The sequence below is a fragment of the Lytechinus pictus genome, chromosome 12 (genome assembly GCF_037042905.1).
Source record: "Lytechinus pictus isolate F3 Inbred chromosome 12, Lp3.0, whole genome shotgun sequence".
In the NCBI taxonomy this organism is placed as follows: domain Eukaryota; kingdom Metazoa; phylum Echinodermata; class Echinoidea; order Temnopleuroida; family Toxopneustidae; genus Lytechinus; species Lytechinus pictus.
This window is the reverse complement of record NC_087256.1, coordinates 19,969,446-19,987,884: the sequence shown is the minus strand read 5'-3', so window position 1 is coordinate 19,987,884 and position 18,439 is coordinate 19,969,446. Positions and strand designations below refer to the sequence as shown.

At 37.1% G+C, this 18,439-nt stretch overlaps 1 protein-coding gene across 6 annotated transcripts in view; it reads right to left on the bottom strand.

The window, feature by feature from the left end:
• Positions 1-372: 372 nt before the first annotated feature.
• LOC129273642 (uncharacterized) overlaps positions 373-18,439 on the bottom strand; it is a 38,147-nt gene continuing 20,080 nt past the window's right edge. For 4 of the 6 annotated variants that reach the window (XM_064107365.1, XM_064107362.1, XM_064107364.1 and 1 more), the window contains 13 exons: positions 17,268-17,393; positions 13,907-14,060; positions 12,829-12,968; positions 12,218-12,319; positions 10,382-10,475; positions 9,822-9,985; positions 8,545-8,646; positions 7,564-7,680; positions 5,891-5,985; positions 4,540-4,699; positions 3,339-3,480; positions 2,515-2,636; positions 373-2,152 (listed from right to left, as the gene is read on the bottom strand). In XM_064107365.1, the coding sequence (XP_063963435.1) occupies positions 1,952-2,152; positions 2,515-2,636; positions 3,339-3,480; positions 4,540-4,699; positions 5,891-5,985; positions 7,564-7,680; positions 8,545-8,646; positions 9,822-9,985; positions 10,382-10,475; positions 12,218-12,319; positions 12,829-12,968; positions 13,907-14,060; positions 17,268-17,393 (1,719 nt within the window). In that variant the 3' untranslated portion in view covers positions 373-1,951. The remainder of the gene's footprint in view (positions 2,153-2,514; positions 2,637-3,338; positions 3,481-4,539; positions 4,700-5,890; positions 5,986-7,563; positions 7,681-8,544; positions 8,647-9,821; positions 9,986-10,381; positions 10,476-12,217; positions 12,320-12,828; positions 12,969-13,906; positions 14,061-17,267; positions 17,394-18,439) is intronic. The other 2 variants (XM_064107363.1, XM_064107361.1) reach the window with 1 other exon arrangement.

The window sequence follows — 18,439 nt, the reverse complement described above, 5'->3', positions numbered from 1 at the left end:
AGTGATATCTATTACTGTTTTTACAACAAAATGTCAAATGGCGCAGAAATAAAATGGAAACATCAAGATTATCAACGATTTGTGATATCACTTGTTGAACATGTGACCAGTCTTTATAGCCTATTACTCTCTTAAAGGTCAAGTCCACCCCAGGAAAATGCTGACTTGAATAAATAGAGAAAAATCAAATTAGCATAGAGCTGAAAATTTCATCAAAATCGGATGTAAAATAAGAAAGTGATGACATTGTAAGCTATCGCTTATTTTCCACAAAACAATGATATACACAACTAGGTGAGTCAGTCGATGATGTCCATCACTCACTATTTCTTTTGTTATTTATTATTTGAATTATAAAATATTTCATTTTTTATAGATTTGACAATTCTCGCTACCCCAAATAGGAACAAAAATCTCATAATGCGCGAGACGAGATAATTTTCACTCCGTCGGGTCGTCATCACCACTTCCGGTTCAGAGTCATGCATGTTCGCGATACTGAGTTTTCCACCACGCTGAAATCGATGCCAATCAGCGTAATATGTACAGATTATCATACTTTTTATTTAATTTGGTCAGTTTTGATTCCATTTGAATTATAAATTAAAATAGAAAATATATTTCACATGAAAATAATTTTTATTCATGTTTTTATTTGGTTATAAAAAATAAAACAAAAAATGAATATCTTAAAATTTTGCATTTAGTGACCGGCCTGACATCACGATCGTATTCGACTAGACGCTAAATATATACACTACAGCATTCACTCCGTTCAATTTTTCGTCGACCACAAAATGGATAAAAAATCAGTTTCGGAACTTTAAAAATCTTAACTGACAGAGGGATATGGAAAGCGTCGGGCAGAATTAGTGACTTTAGCAGAAAAGGCTGACTGTATCGTGAAAGAAAGGGTTTGATCACGAACTTTCCGAGCGAAAGCGACGTTGTGTTGTTGTGGATGACGGCACCGTTGATCTGAATGGCAAAACAGTGCATTGGACTTCCGAACAGGAAGTTGTAATACCGAAAAGCTATCCCATAATGCAATGCGCGTTACAGGGATTTTTCCCGGATCTCGGCGAAATCGCTATTTGGGGTAGCGAGAATTAAGGACCAATTTGACTGAACCATATAGTATTAAACAATGCTAATTCCACATGTTCAGGGAGGAATTAATCTTTGTATCACATGACGATGAGGAGATTAGAATATTTCATATGATAAAATACAAAAGAAATAGTGAGTGGATGACGTCATAGTCTCCTCATTTGCATACCAGCCAGGATGTGCATATAACTGTTTTGTGAAGTTAAGCGAAACTTTAAAATGTCATAACTTTCTTATTTTACATCCGATTTTGATGAAATTTTCAGTGTTATGCTTGTTGGATTTTTCTCTTTTTATTCAAATCAACTTTTTGTTGGGGTGGACTTGTCCTTTAATAACTTTTCCCCACTACAGCATGACACTAGATACATGATTCGCATAGGAATATCTACTAAATACTCTAGGATTTGTTTGCCATACAAATAGGACTAGTCACATAGATATATTGTCCATACAAATGTCACAGGCGACACTACATCACCTTATTCACATAGGAATCATTTACAAAAAAATAGTACAAATCATATCTACTGTCTAAATGAACCTTCACTCGTTAGTCCTATGTAAAAATCATAATTTCTTTTGCGAGGGCTGCTTATAAGTCCACCTATTGTGTTTAGATATTTCAATGCACCATGAACCATTGAACGGAAATATTATTCGACAGCAACTCTTTTTTATTTACTGCAAATGTATCAAGAGTTTCGTGGGATAATCGCCCTTAGCAACTGCTGTTTTTTTTTCCTCACTATGTCCATAAGATCATTGATGCATTCATCATAACAGAAGTACCAAAACTTAAAGCACCATATCAAGCGTGGTAAACCTTGCTCCAAATACTTCATGTTCTCTCCATGTATGGGAGACTCTTACCCCTCAAAAGAGAAGGTCGCTGACGAAACGACTTCTGACACGTGATCTGTGATACGACTCCCTCTTGCAGTGCCCTCACGATGCGAGCCACGGCTGCACCTATCTCTACTGCCGACACAGACTTGTTGCTTAGCAACTGCCAGTCATCTCTATTGACGCCTGGTGGAAGCTAAAAGGTGAGAGGAAAGGAAATTCAAAAGAGAAGATGACATATAATTCAGAGGGTTTTTTTATTTTTTACTTGAAATGGGGGAAACCTTTTTCTTTCAAAAACACTAAAAAAAAAGGATTTCCCCTTATTAATCGCCATAATATGCCATTACCATAACAACACAGTACCAAGATATTTCCCTGATGTATTTCCTTCATATGAAATTCACATCTCCTCTGGGTTCCAAAAGGCAGTAGCTTGATCTCGCGCTCACCCAGGTCACGCCACTACTTGACAAGGAATATAGCTAATTTGCGACCCCCCGTCCACCCGCAAGGGTATAACAGGTTTGAATGACACCTGGCCCTTCTGTTACCTACCTCAAAAATCTTATGAGGCACCTTGAATTTGCCGCCCGCTGCTCCTCCTGTACACTTGATTGGTATTACTGTATGGTCACTCCATGTGAACTCTTCCGCTTCATGGGCAGCACCAGGGCCACCTGATATAGAAAGCAAAACATTAAGGTCAAAGGTCAAAGTTAAGCTAAGCCTAACGTGTAACACAGTGCATTCCATTGGTATGACTGTGTGATCACTCCATGTGAACTCTTCTGCTTCATGGGCAGCACCAGGGCCACCTGATATATTGGGGAAAAATGCATTATCAAAGGTTAAAGGAGAAAGGTCAACTGTAGTTCAACACAAGGCATTGCACCTGATTGGTATGACAGTATGGTCACCCCATGTGAACTTCTTGCTCTCTTATATAGCACTGCGACCACTTTACATATGGAAATAATGTGTTAAGGCTAAAGGTAAGCTAAGGTTTCACGCAGGCCACTGTCTTTGAAAAGAAAAAATCGAAGGGAAAAAAATTGTCTATTTCTAGATAGTTAATCACTTCCATTTTGTCTAAACTTTCAGGTATTCTTGACTATACACACAGAAATTAAACCGTACAACTTTCATTCTGTCAGAAGCAATAGTTTTTACTTTGAAAAAATAAATGCTTTAAAAAAGAGAAAGAAAAAAAGCTGTCCATCTGGAGTACCAGCAGAAGCATTTCGTAAAACAAATAATCAGTGATTTCCACTGACCATTTACAATAAGCTACTGAAATCTGGGCATCTGATTGGCTTAGAGCAAATTTTGTCAGTGAAAATCACTGGCAGGATGCTCCATGAAACACTCCCCTTACTTACCTTCTACAATGATACAGACATCAAAGACCTTGGAGACAATAGACTCTCTCTGTCTGACGCTCTCACCGCAGTAAAGAGTCTGACCAAATGGTGGCTTCTTGAAAGACTTGTCTTGTCTCTGGTCGGCTTGGGCACTGCAATCCTAGTAAAAAACAATTCAGAATAACATGGAAATCAATCAAAAGTATCGAGGAAGTGATCTTTCGGAAAAAAAAGTAAAGAATTTTCATCGCTAACAGCTACAGTTGAAATTCAATCTTTTGTAGATTGAAATGTTGATTTTTAATCAACATTTTAATCAAGCATCTTAAATAATAGAAAATCTAATATATTTCAGTTTTTCATCGTTAGAGGAAATGTACTCACAAGACGTTAAAATTGGGAAAATTTGGGTCGTGTTGATTAACACTAGAAGGGGTCATCCATCACGCATAAAGTTGTGCATTAACATACAAACAGCCTTATGAAACACCACCCATTGCACCAATGACAATTCGTAATAAAGGTATTATACAGATGTTGGTTTGGAGAAAGTAGCAAAATATATCCAGTGAAAGAAATGTCATTATATTTAAACAGAAATATATGGTCTGAGATCAAACCATGAAGGCAGGGAATCCAGGGTTCCCAGCTTTTCAAGAAAACAAAATTCCCTGATTTTTCCCCCGATGAAGTGTAAAAATTCCCTGATAATAATTCCCCATTTTGCTTGTTTTCTAAGTTGTTGCAATGAATTACATGTATTTTCAGTATAAAAAACAATAATGTAAATCTAATAAGTACCACTATAATCAGTCATTCAATGGATCTTGATATGCAACAAAATATAACAGAGTCTGACCGACTACTGTGCTTTCGACTTTTGGGCTGATCAAAATTCCCTGATTTTCCCCCCATTTGAGGCATTTTCCCCTGATTTGAGGTATTTTTTAAATCAAATTCCCTGATTTTTCCCTGACTGGAAAAAAGTAAAATAATTTTCCCTGATAACCCTGTTGGGCAGGGAATCCTGGGGAGCGTTTCATGAAAGGACTTGTCGGACGTTTTATCCGACAAGTACTGTTTTATCCGACAGCTACTATGGTAACGGTGACTCTCAGCCAATCACCATCAAGGAAAGTTGTCAGATCTGACAACTTGTCGGACGAAAATGTTGATGAAACGCTCCCCTGGAATCTCATTTTCTTCCATTCCATCTTACCCTTTCATCTTTGGTAGGTAGGATGTGCCACACCCTCGGTTCCATCTTCAGCTTTCTCCTCTCATCATAGAAGCTCTTAGATACATCGTGACCCACCCCATAGAATCCTCCAGTGATCAGGGTGACGGTTGGCAGCTTGGCCAGGGCTGCTCCGATCGCTCTGTACCAAAGAAGTCAAGATTCATTCATGATTCATTTGATTTCATGCAAACCATTTCTTTCAGGGGAGGGAACCAAAGGGGTCCAATATCTCTACAAATATTTTTTATCAAGCAAAACAATGTAAAATTATCACTATATCTGCGACTATCCCGTTGAAAAAAAAAATTACTCTAATCACCCTCCCCTCCTTGAACACCACCAGAATGACCCCCACCTCCCCCCAAAAAAAAATCAACTACATGTATTTATAAAAAGTCCTTCCAAGTCACCATTGATGGATATATAATGTAACTAAACCTCTGATTAGTAAAAGTTGCAATAAAAAAAGCAAAAATTCAATATTTTCCTTTTTTTTCTTTGATCTAGCCCTCGCTGTCTTTTTTTTCCATACATCACCTGCTGTGACCTCTGATTTTAAATTTTGCCTTCAAATGATTATATATTCTTCTTCAAATCGAACACATTTTTAGATGCTATTTGACCTTGTGAGAATATGTAACTGTTTTATTACAATGCTCTACATAGAAATGCTCACATACAGGCACTTGAAATATCCAATTTGGGCAGAAAGGGGCGTTTTGTGCATGTGTATTCTGACTCTAATACACACTTGAACTCTGCCTCGATGTCTACTCAATAACTAGGAATGACTGCTAGGCTTGGAGTCACAATCACAACTGACTTTATTCTCCACTAAACTACAACATATTATACACTGTATATCGTTACATAATATTCTCTGAGTGGCATGGTGATAAGTGGGGTATAGACCAGATGGAGAGAACAAGGGGTTGTTTATAATGGGGGTAATACACAGAGCTGCCAACCTGAACAGGAACATTTAAGTATTATAAAAGCTGAAAATCAATATTTTGGTAGGGAAATCAGTATTTTCAAAAAAATACCAGAGGACAACACATAAAACTGAAACCTTAGAAATCAGTATTTTGCATGAAACCATCAGTATTCTTCTAATTTTTCAGTACTACATACGGAAAATCCATACTACTTGGCAGCTCTGAATACAGTGTGGTCAATGTTTACACACTTGGTCTGGAGGATGGAAGGAATGTCATTATCATCATGGGACAAGAAGGAGTGGTGGTTAGGTTGGGGAACATAATATAATTTGCACTTTGCAATATATACACATATAATTATACAGACACAATAGAGTGATAATACTTACTTGCATATTTCTGCACTCTTGTCGTAGTAGTACTTAGTACCCCCAGCAATATATACACATCCTGTATCAGGCAGGCTCTTGCATACAAAACTAACCTGAGAAGAGACAAGACCAATGGCAAAAAAAGAAATGATGACCCTCTTCTCATCTACATCCTTAAACTAGTTTAGTGGAAACCAGTTTATTATGTATTGGGGACGTTGAAGCAGTCTTGGAAGCAATCTTCTGAACCAGTTTAGAAAAGCAGCATGTGATGTGGTTTTCAAGACCACTTTGCCTTGTTAAACTGATGTAGGTAACAAAACCATTTGTCAGGAAGTGATCTTTGCAAGGTATGGGAGTGTGTGGATTGGGGCACGAAAGCCTACGCTGCGGTTTCGTGTGAAACATGTGACTCCACTGAGAGTGTTCCTGTAACAAGAAGACCACCTTACCTGAAGTGATTCTGGAAAACGGTACAGTCCAGGAGATGGTGATGAGGATGCTAGAAAAGCGATCTTCTTAACTGGTTTCCCAAACTGGTTTAAGGGAAACCAGTTCAAGAAAGTATACTGAGAACGGGGTCATAGTCAAATGATATTTTGAGAGGAGGTTCAATATCTCACTCTCAAATTCTGAAAGAATCTTCTCTCATTAAGTACTTAGGTGATAAGGTAATTTTTTCATAAATGGTGGTGGTACTTTACCTGATTGCTATTAAAGCATGAATACTTGTGAACAAGCAACCAGAGGACTAAAGGCTTATGGTCCTTTCAGAGGGACTTGGTATTAATGAGGATAATTGCCTTACCAAAGGGCAAAAGCACATCAAGTGGGAATCGAACCCGGTTCAGACCTGCCAACCTCTGGGAATGAAAAACTGTATTCTGTGATACAAAAAACTGTATTTTCCCCCAAAAAAGTGTATTTCATAATAAAATGCTTGGCGCACTCGCTCATCGCTAGGCTCAAGCTGCACGCAAGCTAAAATGCGCACTGCTCTTGCAGATGAAAAAAAAATTATTAAAACATGTGTATATCTTCACCCTGGTTTTAACAAAATGATTGAAAAAAAAAACAAGTTACCTGAAATTACATTGATCTAATAACCATATTTGTGTACGTTTTATGAAATAGAGACATATAGAGATGATTTTTCTCAATAAATTACGATTTTGTAAAAAAAAAAAAAAAAAAAAAAAAAAACCTACTGCCGTATTTTGGTTGCAAAAACATACTAAATACGGCTAAAACGTACTGGTTGGCAGGTCTGCCGGTTCCCCAGATTGCAAGACCACTGCTCTACTGACTGGGCCAACATTTAAAGTTTGTAAATTATGATTTGTTGAATGCCGAATAAAATCAAAATAATATTAGCATGCCTTCCAATAAAATCATAACACCAAAGAGATATTGTATACTTATTCTTAAAAAAAAAGTCCAAAGTATAAGCATATATTGTACTTTAAAACAAAATTCATTCTCCACTGGTTTTCTTCAAGAAAATATGCGGCACAAACAGTGTCAGACTTTCTCGTATAATTCATTCAGTCCATTTACATCAAGGTTAATCTGGCACGAGGTCGAATAAAAGAAATTAAATAAACAATGTTTTTAACATAAAACTACAGTTAAAAAATGCATTTAATACTACTTACATGTAAGCACATAATTATACTGTACTTTAAACTTACTGCACGCGAGACCTGCTTTTCAATGGCAGTGTCTTCATCATCTTCGAGGGTGGACGGGTCACACGCCCGGTCTATCCTTGCTAGCAGGTGGTCCTTGTAATCGGTCCGACTTACATTCTATACATAACAAAAAAAAAACAATAGAGAAAAGACATTGAATAAAATTAATCTTATGAGTCCTGAGAGTGTTTCACAAAGAATTAGGTGTGACTTAAACATCAGGGGGGTGTTTCACAAAGATTTAAGTATGACTTAGAGTCGCACTTAAATACCGAGTTGCGTACGGTATGAAAGGCTTGACCGCATTGGTCAGTTCGTGTCATGAGGACGCGCACTAATGCGTGTCTATCAATAAGATCGCGCGTTGCATATCATGTACGCGTCGGCATTTAAGTGCGACTTCAGTCATACTTAAATCTTTGTGAAACACCCCCCTGATGTTATTTAACACCTAACCTGATTGATGGATACACAGAGGCTAGTGTCCATGTGCATGATCTGACCAATGCGGTGATGTTATATATACCACATGCAACTGAAATCTAACTGCGACTCTCAGGTCATAACTAAATAGATCAGTTCACAGGCTGGGGGGGGGGGGGGGCGGTCACAAAGACATACCAATCATTTTATTTGCAAAGTTTTTATTATTCGTTTCAGGTTTTAATTTTTTTTTACCTCAGTTGTTACAGAGTGGTTCTATAAAAACTTTTTATATCTGTGAACTACAATTAAATGAGAAGCATTTATTGAAATCTTGTTACTTTGCTGTAACCTCACTCGAGCACTTTAGGAATTTCTTCCTAACGGGTACCCATTTACTACACCTTGATGGAAAGTGGAAATGTAGCTTAACGCTTTGTCAAAGCACATAAGAGCTAAGGTGGGATTCCACCGAGTCACAAAGAATTAGATTATTGAATACCAATGAATTAGAAGCATCTAAAAAAAGGACCTAAAGTTCTCAGAAGAGAGTCTTACCTCGAATGTACTTGTACCGATGAGCATTGACATCCAGCCAGGCATCTCAAAGTCTTCGTACGCTAGAGAGACCACTCTCTTCCTCTGCTCGCAATAGAAAACCTGTACAAAAGACGAGAGGTAATCGGTTATATGGTCAATGTACAGATGGAAGGAAAGCAAAGGAATAGCTATATACTGATTTCCATTTATTTGAAATTATATAAACACCAAAAATACCAAAGTTAACATCGTGCAACGAGTCATTGTGGCATCCACTGACAAAAGGAAGCAACTCTGATTTTTTTTTTCAAAATTGACTTTTTTGTTGTATTGGGATATTTTTCTATATGCTCTACGCTAAAGATATTGAAGTCATTTAGCCCTCAATTTCTGAAATATAGACATTTCAAGAGCAAGTAACTCTCTATATTTCTAAATAAAGCAATGACACATTTTCTTCATTTAATAAGAAACTCATTCCATAGAGTTGCTTCCGTTTGTCAGTTGATGGCAGCATTCTTCCCAGGAGTCACTTTCCCAAGGGATTTTATTGCTAGCTCTAACGGTTAATCGTTATATTTATTTCATATATCCATTCTCACTCACTGTGTGTGTTATCTATGTAATAGCTGTCGAAAAGCATGTGGAAATATATGCCTCTCATGTAAATGGACGTTTGTGGCATATATAATATGAAACAACCAAATTGGCCCATATTCTGAGCTCTGGTTTATTTGAAACCATGGTTTTAAATTTGTGGTTCAACTATGGGGAGCCAAATGGGACACAGATCTCAATAACTACATTATAACCTTATTGTCACATTTTGCACTCAAAGCACCACAATAAAAACTGGAAATGATACATGTAGATATAATAATGTAGATATAATTTCTTCATCATTAAAACAAGGGAAAATTCCCAGTAAAAATGAAGCGTAAGGTGTCAAGAAATAAATGTTTTTGAGCTTCTCATATTTTTAGCCCAGGCTTAAGTCAAGGTGTAGGTTAAACCGGAGTTCAGAATACGGGCCATTTAGAACACCTGTCAATGGGTAAACACCCTATAGGTATCACGCAACTAATGGAAACCGGCCCAAGACAGTCTTTAACATTAAGAAGCACAGGGCCTCTTCTTACAAAGAGTTGCAATAGATTTTGGTCAAACTGAAATTGCAATTGATCAATTATTTGTGTAGATAGGGAATTGGAATTTTATATCAATTGAAATTTGAGATTGATTTTAATCCATCGCGACTCTTTGTAAGACAGGGTCCCGATGGAAGCATTACATACCTGTCCCTTGCAAGTTACTGATTCAGCAAAGGCCTTCGAGAGGACAAAGAGAACGATAGAAGCCTCGTCTACTTTCTCTTGGAAGAGTGTTGCCGGGTTGCTTGCAAACACACCATCCATCGCCTCTTCATTGCTGTCTAGGATAAGTGTGCCATCTGATAATACTAAGCAGAACAAAATATTTGAAATCAATGAACATTGTGAATATCGCAATATAACATCAACATTATTGTTACATTACATTAAAATTCTACTCATTATGGTTATCATCACCATGATCATTATTATGATCATCGGGATCATCAATGGCAGATCCAGGACTTCAAAACAGACTGGCATACAAATCATTTTCTTTACCATCACCGTAATCATCATCTTCACCATCACCATCATCATCATCCTCACCATCACCAAAATAATCATCACCATCATCCTCACCATCACCAAAATAATCATCACCATCATCCTCACCATCACCAAAATAATCATCACCATCATCCTCATCATCATCATCATCATCACCATCACCACCACCATCATCATCATCATCAACACCTCACCTGATTCTGTGTCTGTGCCACTCAACCTGGAGAGCTCTGTCGTCACCCAGACATCATATCCCTTACTCTCGAACAACTTCTTCAACTCGGCACCCTTTGGAAAAATAAAGAGAGGATCTAATTAGCAAATGCACACATATCAATTTGTAGAAAATCGATCTAGACGCATAAATGAATTCTAATATCATATAACAACAAATTGAATCATTTAATTAATCCAGCATATTGCTAAACATTTCTCACATTTTGCGGAAGCTTGAATTTTCCTTAAAATGATATGAATACAGCAAAAACAAAATCATTCCATTCAACCTATATAATATATACAGATTTATGTTGTATTAGGAAATAACCCAGGGCTTTATGATTGAACATTTAAACATGAATAAAATTTGGAAATCTAGATTTTCTCATAAGGGAAAAGACCTAAAGATAAAATACCAATGATGAACGTGCCGATTAGAGCAAGGAACTGTTCACTTTGGGGAAAAGAAAAACTGAATGCCATTACAAAATAATGGTTTCAATCTGTACCATGGAAATTGACGATTAAAAAACAAGTGGAATGCCTCTGGCCGTCTCACCTGCATCACGCGATTCAATATAGCAGCAGTGCTGATTTTGAAAACTACTATAACTCGCACAAGATGTTCAGTGATACTTGGTTACTCTTATTTCCACGTTTTATGAACTAGACCAATACACTTATAGAGATATGATGGCAATTCAACAAATACCCCCAACGTGGCCAAAGTTCTTTGACCTTACATGACCTTTGACCTTGATCATGTGACCTGAAACTCGCACAGGATGTTCAGTGATACTTGATTACTATTATGTCCAAGTTTTATGAACTAGACCAACACACTTTCAAATTTATGGCTGTAATTCAACAAATACCCCAATTTGGCCAAAGTTCATTGACCCTAAATGACCTTTGACCTTGATCATGTGACCTGAAACTTGCACAGGATGTTCAGTAATACTTGATTACTATTATGTCCAAGTTTCATGAATCAGATCCATAAACTTTCAAAGTTATGATGGTAATTCAACAGATACCCCCAATTCGGCCAAAGTTCATTGACCCTAAATGACCTTTGACCTTGGTCATGTGACGTGAAACTCATGCAGGATGTTCAGTGATACTTGATTAACCATATGTATAAGTTTCATGAACTAGGTCCATATATTTTCTAAGTTATGATGACATTTCAAAAACTTAACCTTAGGTTAAGATTTTGATGTTGATTCCCCCAACATGGTCCAAGTTCATTGACCCTAAATGACCTTTGACCTTGGTCATGTGACATGAAACTCAGGCAGGATGTTCAGTAATACTTGATTAACCTTATGGCCAAGTTTCATGAACTAGGTCCATATACTTTCTAAGTTATGCTGTCATTTAAAAAACTTAACCTCAGGTTAAGATTTGGTGTTGACGCCGCCGCCGCCGTCGCCGCCGCCGTCGGAAAAGCGGCGCCTATAGTCTCACTCTGCTATGCAGGTGAGACAAAAAACATGAAAGAAAATTATTATTTTCTATTTAGCAACAGAGCGGTCTTTTAAGGTTAGAACGGTTATTTTCTAACATCTTCCTCTCGGGCTCAATTTGTCTAATCATCATGCACAGAAAAGGCAATATCTAATCTTCTACATGTATTCCTAAATTATTTCAAGTTCCAACCTTTTCCTTGAGGTGTAATTCATAGGCAAGCGCATTTCTGATGAGGTATTTACTATTTTCGAATTACATACGTGTATGCCCCCTCCCCCCCCCAAAAAAAAGGATCTGCTAAACAGCAATCTATGCAACCCCAAGGAGTTTTAACTTACAAATTCTTCCTGTTTTGGATGTGTGCTGATAACAAGAAGTCTGTCTCCATCCTCTCTCCCTTCATTCAAGATGTCTCCAACACTCACTGTCTTCCCTCTCGTCTGGAAAAGATACAAAGAGCAAGCAAAACAACCAAATTAAAGGTGGTTTTAAAGAAGGGAAAGAACTATCAACTTATAGCCATTTTTAAAAAGCATTTTACTTTTCTAAATTGGAAACTGAAAAGGAAAGGGAAACAATGGGGATCTATCATCGGGATCTATTAACTTCTGGCCATATTTAAACAGCCCTATTTCTTCTATGATGTACATTTAGGGCTAAGGATCATTCAATAGTAGTGGGTGATATCATTCTTAGGAATCTCCTATTTCAGTAGGGATAATGAACTGGAAAGTCATTTCTGGTGACTTTCTGTGGGCACTGCCATGCCTGGTCACATAGATCATTAGACATTGCATGGCCAAATGAACAATCCATGCAATGTACAGGGAATAACAGGAAATATAAAGAATTGTCCGATAGAGTAAACAAATTGTGTCTTTAGGTTTGTTATAGAAAGAACATAATGTATATTAAGTTTAATACAAAGGTCACCATCAAAGCAACTTACCAGAGCGGGCAGCCCATTAGTGAGGTTGTTTATCCTTCTAGATTGGCATCGTTTACCGATATCCACGGCAACGCAATGAACATCTTTCTTTTCCCATTCATAGCATTTCTTCAATGGACTGTCCATGCTTGTCTCTTTGGCTGCAAGTAGAGAATCAAATACTACTAATAATACTCAGCTGGTAATATATCAAACAGGTCCAACGCTTGGTAGTCATGGTACTTTAAAGGGGAAGTCCACTCCAATAAAAAACACATATCAAATATGCATAGAGCTGAATATTTCATCAAAACATATGTAAAAAAGAAAGTTATGACATTTTTCACTTAATTTCCCAAAAAATTATGAAGACATCCTGGTCAGTATGCAAATGAGGGAACCAATGACGTCACCCACTCCCAATTTCTTTTGTATCTTATGAAATAAAATATGAAATTGATTTTGTCCTCATTTTAATGTGAGACAAAGTTTGATTTGTTGCTGAACATGAGGGACTGCATGTGTCTCGATTTTGTAAAATCTGCCCCCCCCCCAAAAAAAAAAATATATATTCAAACAATAAATATGGAAAATGTACTGAACAAAAATGATACCATACCCAGTGCAGTACCTGTTTATGCTGCAGTCACATTTCCCCTACGGAGTCCGCACGGTGAGTAAAAAACAGTCGGTTTACAAATTTCTATATGAACTGCATACATGAAGCTAGTACAAAAATTATAAAAACGGCTGTTTTTGACTAGCCATACGGCCATCGTAGGCGAAATGTAACTGCGCCATTATGGTTCCATTCCTGAATCAGAGCCATTTAATTAGAGCTACACATGTAATCATTAAACATTCTAAATTGGCAATTTGATGAAATTAACATAATCACTGTTTAAAAATGAAAATTTGCAACTCTTTAGCAAAATTATGCTTTATTTTTACTTGCATTTCATTTTTTTGGGTGAAAATTAAGTCTACATATAACGAATGATTGTTGCATATTTGAGGAACAGAATAAGATTGATTTTATTTTGCTCTTGTGAAACCACGGTACTTCTATGGGTTAAAGCAGCTGCTTCATTTGACTTACATGGCGAGTGTGGGGTGGCTGGCTGGCCTGGTTTAGGCTTCTTCCAGTTGATGAACTGTGTCGTGGCAAACTGAATGGCTAGGCACCTTGGAGGCCAGGTATCCAAGAAGCTCACGGGTAGTATGTACTTCTGAAGTACATCGGCAAGTTTCACCTAAAATACAAGACGATACGGTATGTCAAGACCATAGTATGATACAGGGACCTTGTGAATAAAGACCACCCACAGAAGTACATCCTCATGTTTAACCAGGGTCCCGTAACACAAAGGTTAGCAATTAACTCACAGAAGTACATCCTCATGTTTAACCAGGGTCCCGTAACACAAAGGTTAGCGATTAATCGTACGCTTGATTTTTACGATTGATTGTGTATTGTAGTCAATGGAATCAATCGTAGAAAAGTGTTTCTATGCGATCATTGCTAAGCTTTGTGTTACGGCCCCTGGTAATACAAAGTAGTGATAATCATATCAAGACCAAAGTTACACAGAGAAGACTATGTATATCGTATATCGAGACCAAATTACATTAGGCCTAAAAAGAATATTAGGTTGCCATAATAAGCATCAAATCGGCAAGTCAGTCGGTTTCCTTTTTTTCCCTCCTTCTTTATTTTTAAATACTTTTGAAGCTACACTGCACAAAAAACCATGCATGGGATGATTCATTTATGCAATTGGACTGTCAAACATGTTACATGTTTTATACAGCCATTGAGTACAAATTTAAGCATATTTCTCTGCCTTGCATTTGTATATTTTGAGTCTGCTTAAAAAAAGAAGAAGAAATATTTACCCTGTTTTTTTGTTTCCTTTTTTAGCATTGTAGTGTTGGTCAGATGAGAACACAACAATTTCATTTTGGGGTATTACAGTAAAACCTGTCTGGGTATTAAGGACCACTTAAATGAGATATGAACAGGTGTCAATAATAATAATAATAATATGTCCATTTTATATAGCGCAGTTACTATGTGCATATACTCAACTGCGCTTTGATACTTGGTATCATATTATTACCCCGGCTGTAGCTGAGCTGCCATATTAATAGGCACTAAAGCATTCAAGGAATAAATCCTACCGGGTACCCATTCACCTCACCTGGGTCGAGTGCAGCACAACATGGATAAATTTCTTGCCAAAGGAAATTACGCCATGGCTGGGATTCGAACCCACAACCCTCTGTTTCAAAGTCTGGAGACTAATCAACTGGGCCACAATGCTCCATGCTGCCAATAGGCAGGTAGTCTTCTACAACCTCCATATTATTTCATTTTATTGGTTACACATTTCGCATTTTCTATGAAGATGATTTATTTTTCAGCTTGAATGTATTATTATGACATACAGTCAAACCTGTCTATAGTGGACACTCAAGGGAAGCAGCGAAAGTGACCACTATAGACAGGTGGCCACTATAGAGAGGTTGGCGGCCATTTTGATTTTTTAAACAATTGTATTGTATAACAAGAAACTGAAGAAAGGGTATGTACAAGTGTATGTATGTGCATATGAATTGTAATAAAATAATTATAGAAATAAACTACATGTATTTGCTTTGTTTTTTGTTCATATTTACATGTACATGTATTGGATTTGATTTATTTTTAATAAATTATTTTATTATGTGGTAGTCATTTATTACCATACTATAGTATAGGACACTATCTTTCTTGAATCTTTGGTGGCCCTGAAAAGGGCCAATGGTAGCTCCTGAAAAGGGCTGTTGGATTAAACCTTCTTGAAGAAGTCAAACATAGTTGTCTGCTTAGCCTCTTGACGTTGTTGAGTGCGTTGATTCGTCGAAAGTTCAGACAAGTGCCATTGTCAGAGATGCCAACCTAAAGGGATGGTTGTCAGGAATATTTACCATATTTGTCAGGAACAAATGGGAGTTTCTCAGGAACATCCCGCAAAGTAGCATCGTTTATACGCTCAACCATCCAATCGCCATTGACATTGTGCATGCATGAACCGCGGCTTGCACTCCGCACTTCGCTGTGTATTCAGCAGCAGCGCGCGGAGGCGCTTGCAATAGAAATCTCAGTAGAGAAACTCCCGTTGGTTTACCGTTGGCCACACACACGCTGCATGCACGATACATGTATACACAATACACGCATATACATGCACAATACACGCATATATACACATGCACAGCAAAGCAATACACAATACACATGTATTGTAGTTGTTTTTTCCGTTTTTCCTTTTTATTGTTGCCGTAACACCGTAATTGGAGGAATAAAATCGGAACAAATACGGCAAATCCGTAACGGTTGGCATCTCTGCATTGTCCGGGATTGCGACGGCTTATATAGCGTCGTAGCTGGCAAAAATTGGTTCAAAAAACTTTTTTTTATCCCACCCCAAAAGAAATTCAAAATTCAATTTATTTTTACCAGACAAAATAAAAAATAATAGGAGCATGATAAAAATATTTTTTTAAATTCATTTTGACTAACCAAAATTTTTTATTACGATTTTCATAACATAGAAATTAACATTTAAGTGAACGAGGCTGCTCCAACCTGAATGAGGTCAATTAATTACGCCGTCTCGCACCTACTTACCCGAACAATGGGTGCGAGTTGCAGGTGCGAAACTTTGAGTAAACAACTAACAATAGAAAATCTTTGGTACAATAGATGTTACGTAACGGCCTTTAGCTATTAAGGGGGAACTTTAAAATCGCTTTTAACAGTGTATTCATGGCGGTAAGATTGAAGATGAATTCATGTATTATTGTAGTTGCAAGCGCACGCGCTATATTCAACCAGTTTTGGAGCCGAAAGTTTCGGCGAAGCTCATTTTTAATTTTAGTGGCCGCTATAGACGGTCGGATAGTGACCGAGGGATGCAAAATGGGTGGCCGCTGGCCGCGTTAGACAGGTGGCCGCTATAGACAGGGTCTACAACACATGATTTTCCTGCGGGGGAATTTTTAGTGGCCGCTATAAGCAGGTGGCCGCTATAGACAGGTGGCCGCTAAGACAGGTTTGACTGTACATGTATACTTGAAGATTTGTGGAATAAGAATAAACTAAATTAAAACTATGTAGTTGTTAAAGATTATTTTAGTACTCAAATCTCAAATTGGCCTAAAAGTAATTTATAACCATCTGTGTGTCAAGCCTGAAAGACTATCTCACCTCTCGATATAATAGCGTTAATGGATAGCATTGTACAGAAATCTCAAAGTGACCTAAAAGTATGTTACAACCTTCTGTGTGTCAAGCCTGAAAGTCTATCTCACCTCTCGATACAATGGCGTTTATGGATAGCATTGTACAGAAATCTCAAAGTGACCTAAACGTAAGTTACAACCTTCTATGTGTCAAGTCTGAAAGACTATCTCACCTCTCGATTGGTCCATTGTGTCTCCCCATACCTTGGTGTGACCAGGGGAACAAAGACTGCACAGTTACTCACTGCAAAGTTTAGACTATCCTGCCAGTCAGTTCCACAAAATATTTCATGTACATCCTTTGAAAAAAAAAAGAAAGAAGCAACATTTCCATATGAAAAAGAAACAGACATTCAGTGATAACTGATGTACTTTCAAAACCGATTTAAAATGATATGAATTTTTTTTGAGATTTGTGATCTTACTATTTCTTTACTATGGGCATGACTGTGGCATTAAAATTACATTCATAATATCTTTAAAAAGGTTGTATTGATTTTTGTTGGGGTGGGGGCTTAGGGTAACATATATTACTAAAGGACAACCTTGAATTTCCCATAAGTGTCCTCAGTATAAAAGATAGCAAAGTATTACATTTTGCGGCATTCATTGATTTTTACAAATTATCATTTTCATTATTGATTATTCGGTAGGCTCCAGGGCTTGTGAGGGCAATATGCAAACCAAATTGATTGCAATAATTCTCAGAGCATTTTTGTCTGGGGTGCAGTGTCTGGTTTTGATTTTAAAGAAGACTTTGGCCACAGGGATAACAATTGCATATGATACTTGAATAATATATGCATATCCTTAACCATGTCCATGCCTTGCATCGAGTGTAGTGATTGTGGCATAAAGACTTCCCACAAACCAATACTACAGAGCACTTCAAATTGCTCCAATTTCCACCATGCCTTTCTAAAACATCTTTCTCTGTCAAGTCTTTTGTATCTCAACACCAAGGTACATATAATAAAAGAGCCCAAATTGTTACTGAAAATGTGATTCTTTAAAGCCTCTTATTGATTATTTCTGAATTGAAATGCATTTCATACAGTTCATTATTAACACTCTTTATCCAATCTCTTGAAAAAAATAATATTTTAACCAGATTTCATCCAATATAATTGAGTCCAACATCAATTTTTTTAATTTTTAAATAATTTCCTCTTTTTTTAATACATTTTTTATGTACATATTCTTTATACACAATTGCTGCACTTCAAATCAAAAGATAAGTGCTTAAAGCCATAACAATCAATTCCTAAAAAGAAAATCCCAAATACATACAGGCCAATCCGCAGTTCACTGCAGTTCAAATACACTAAAAGAAAGCATTTAAATG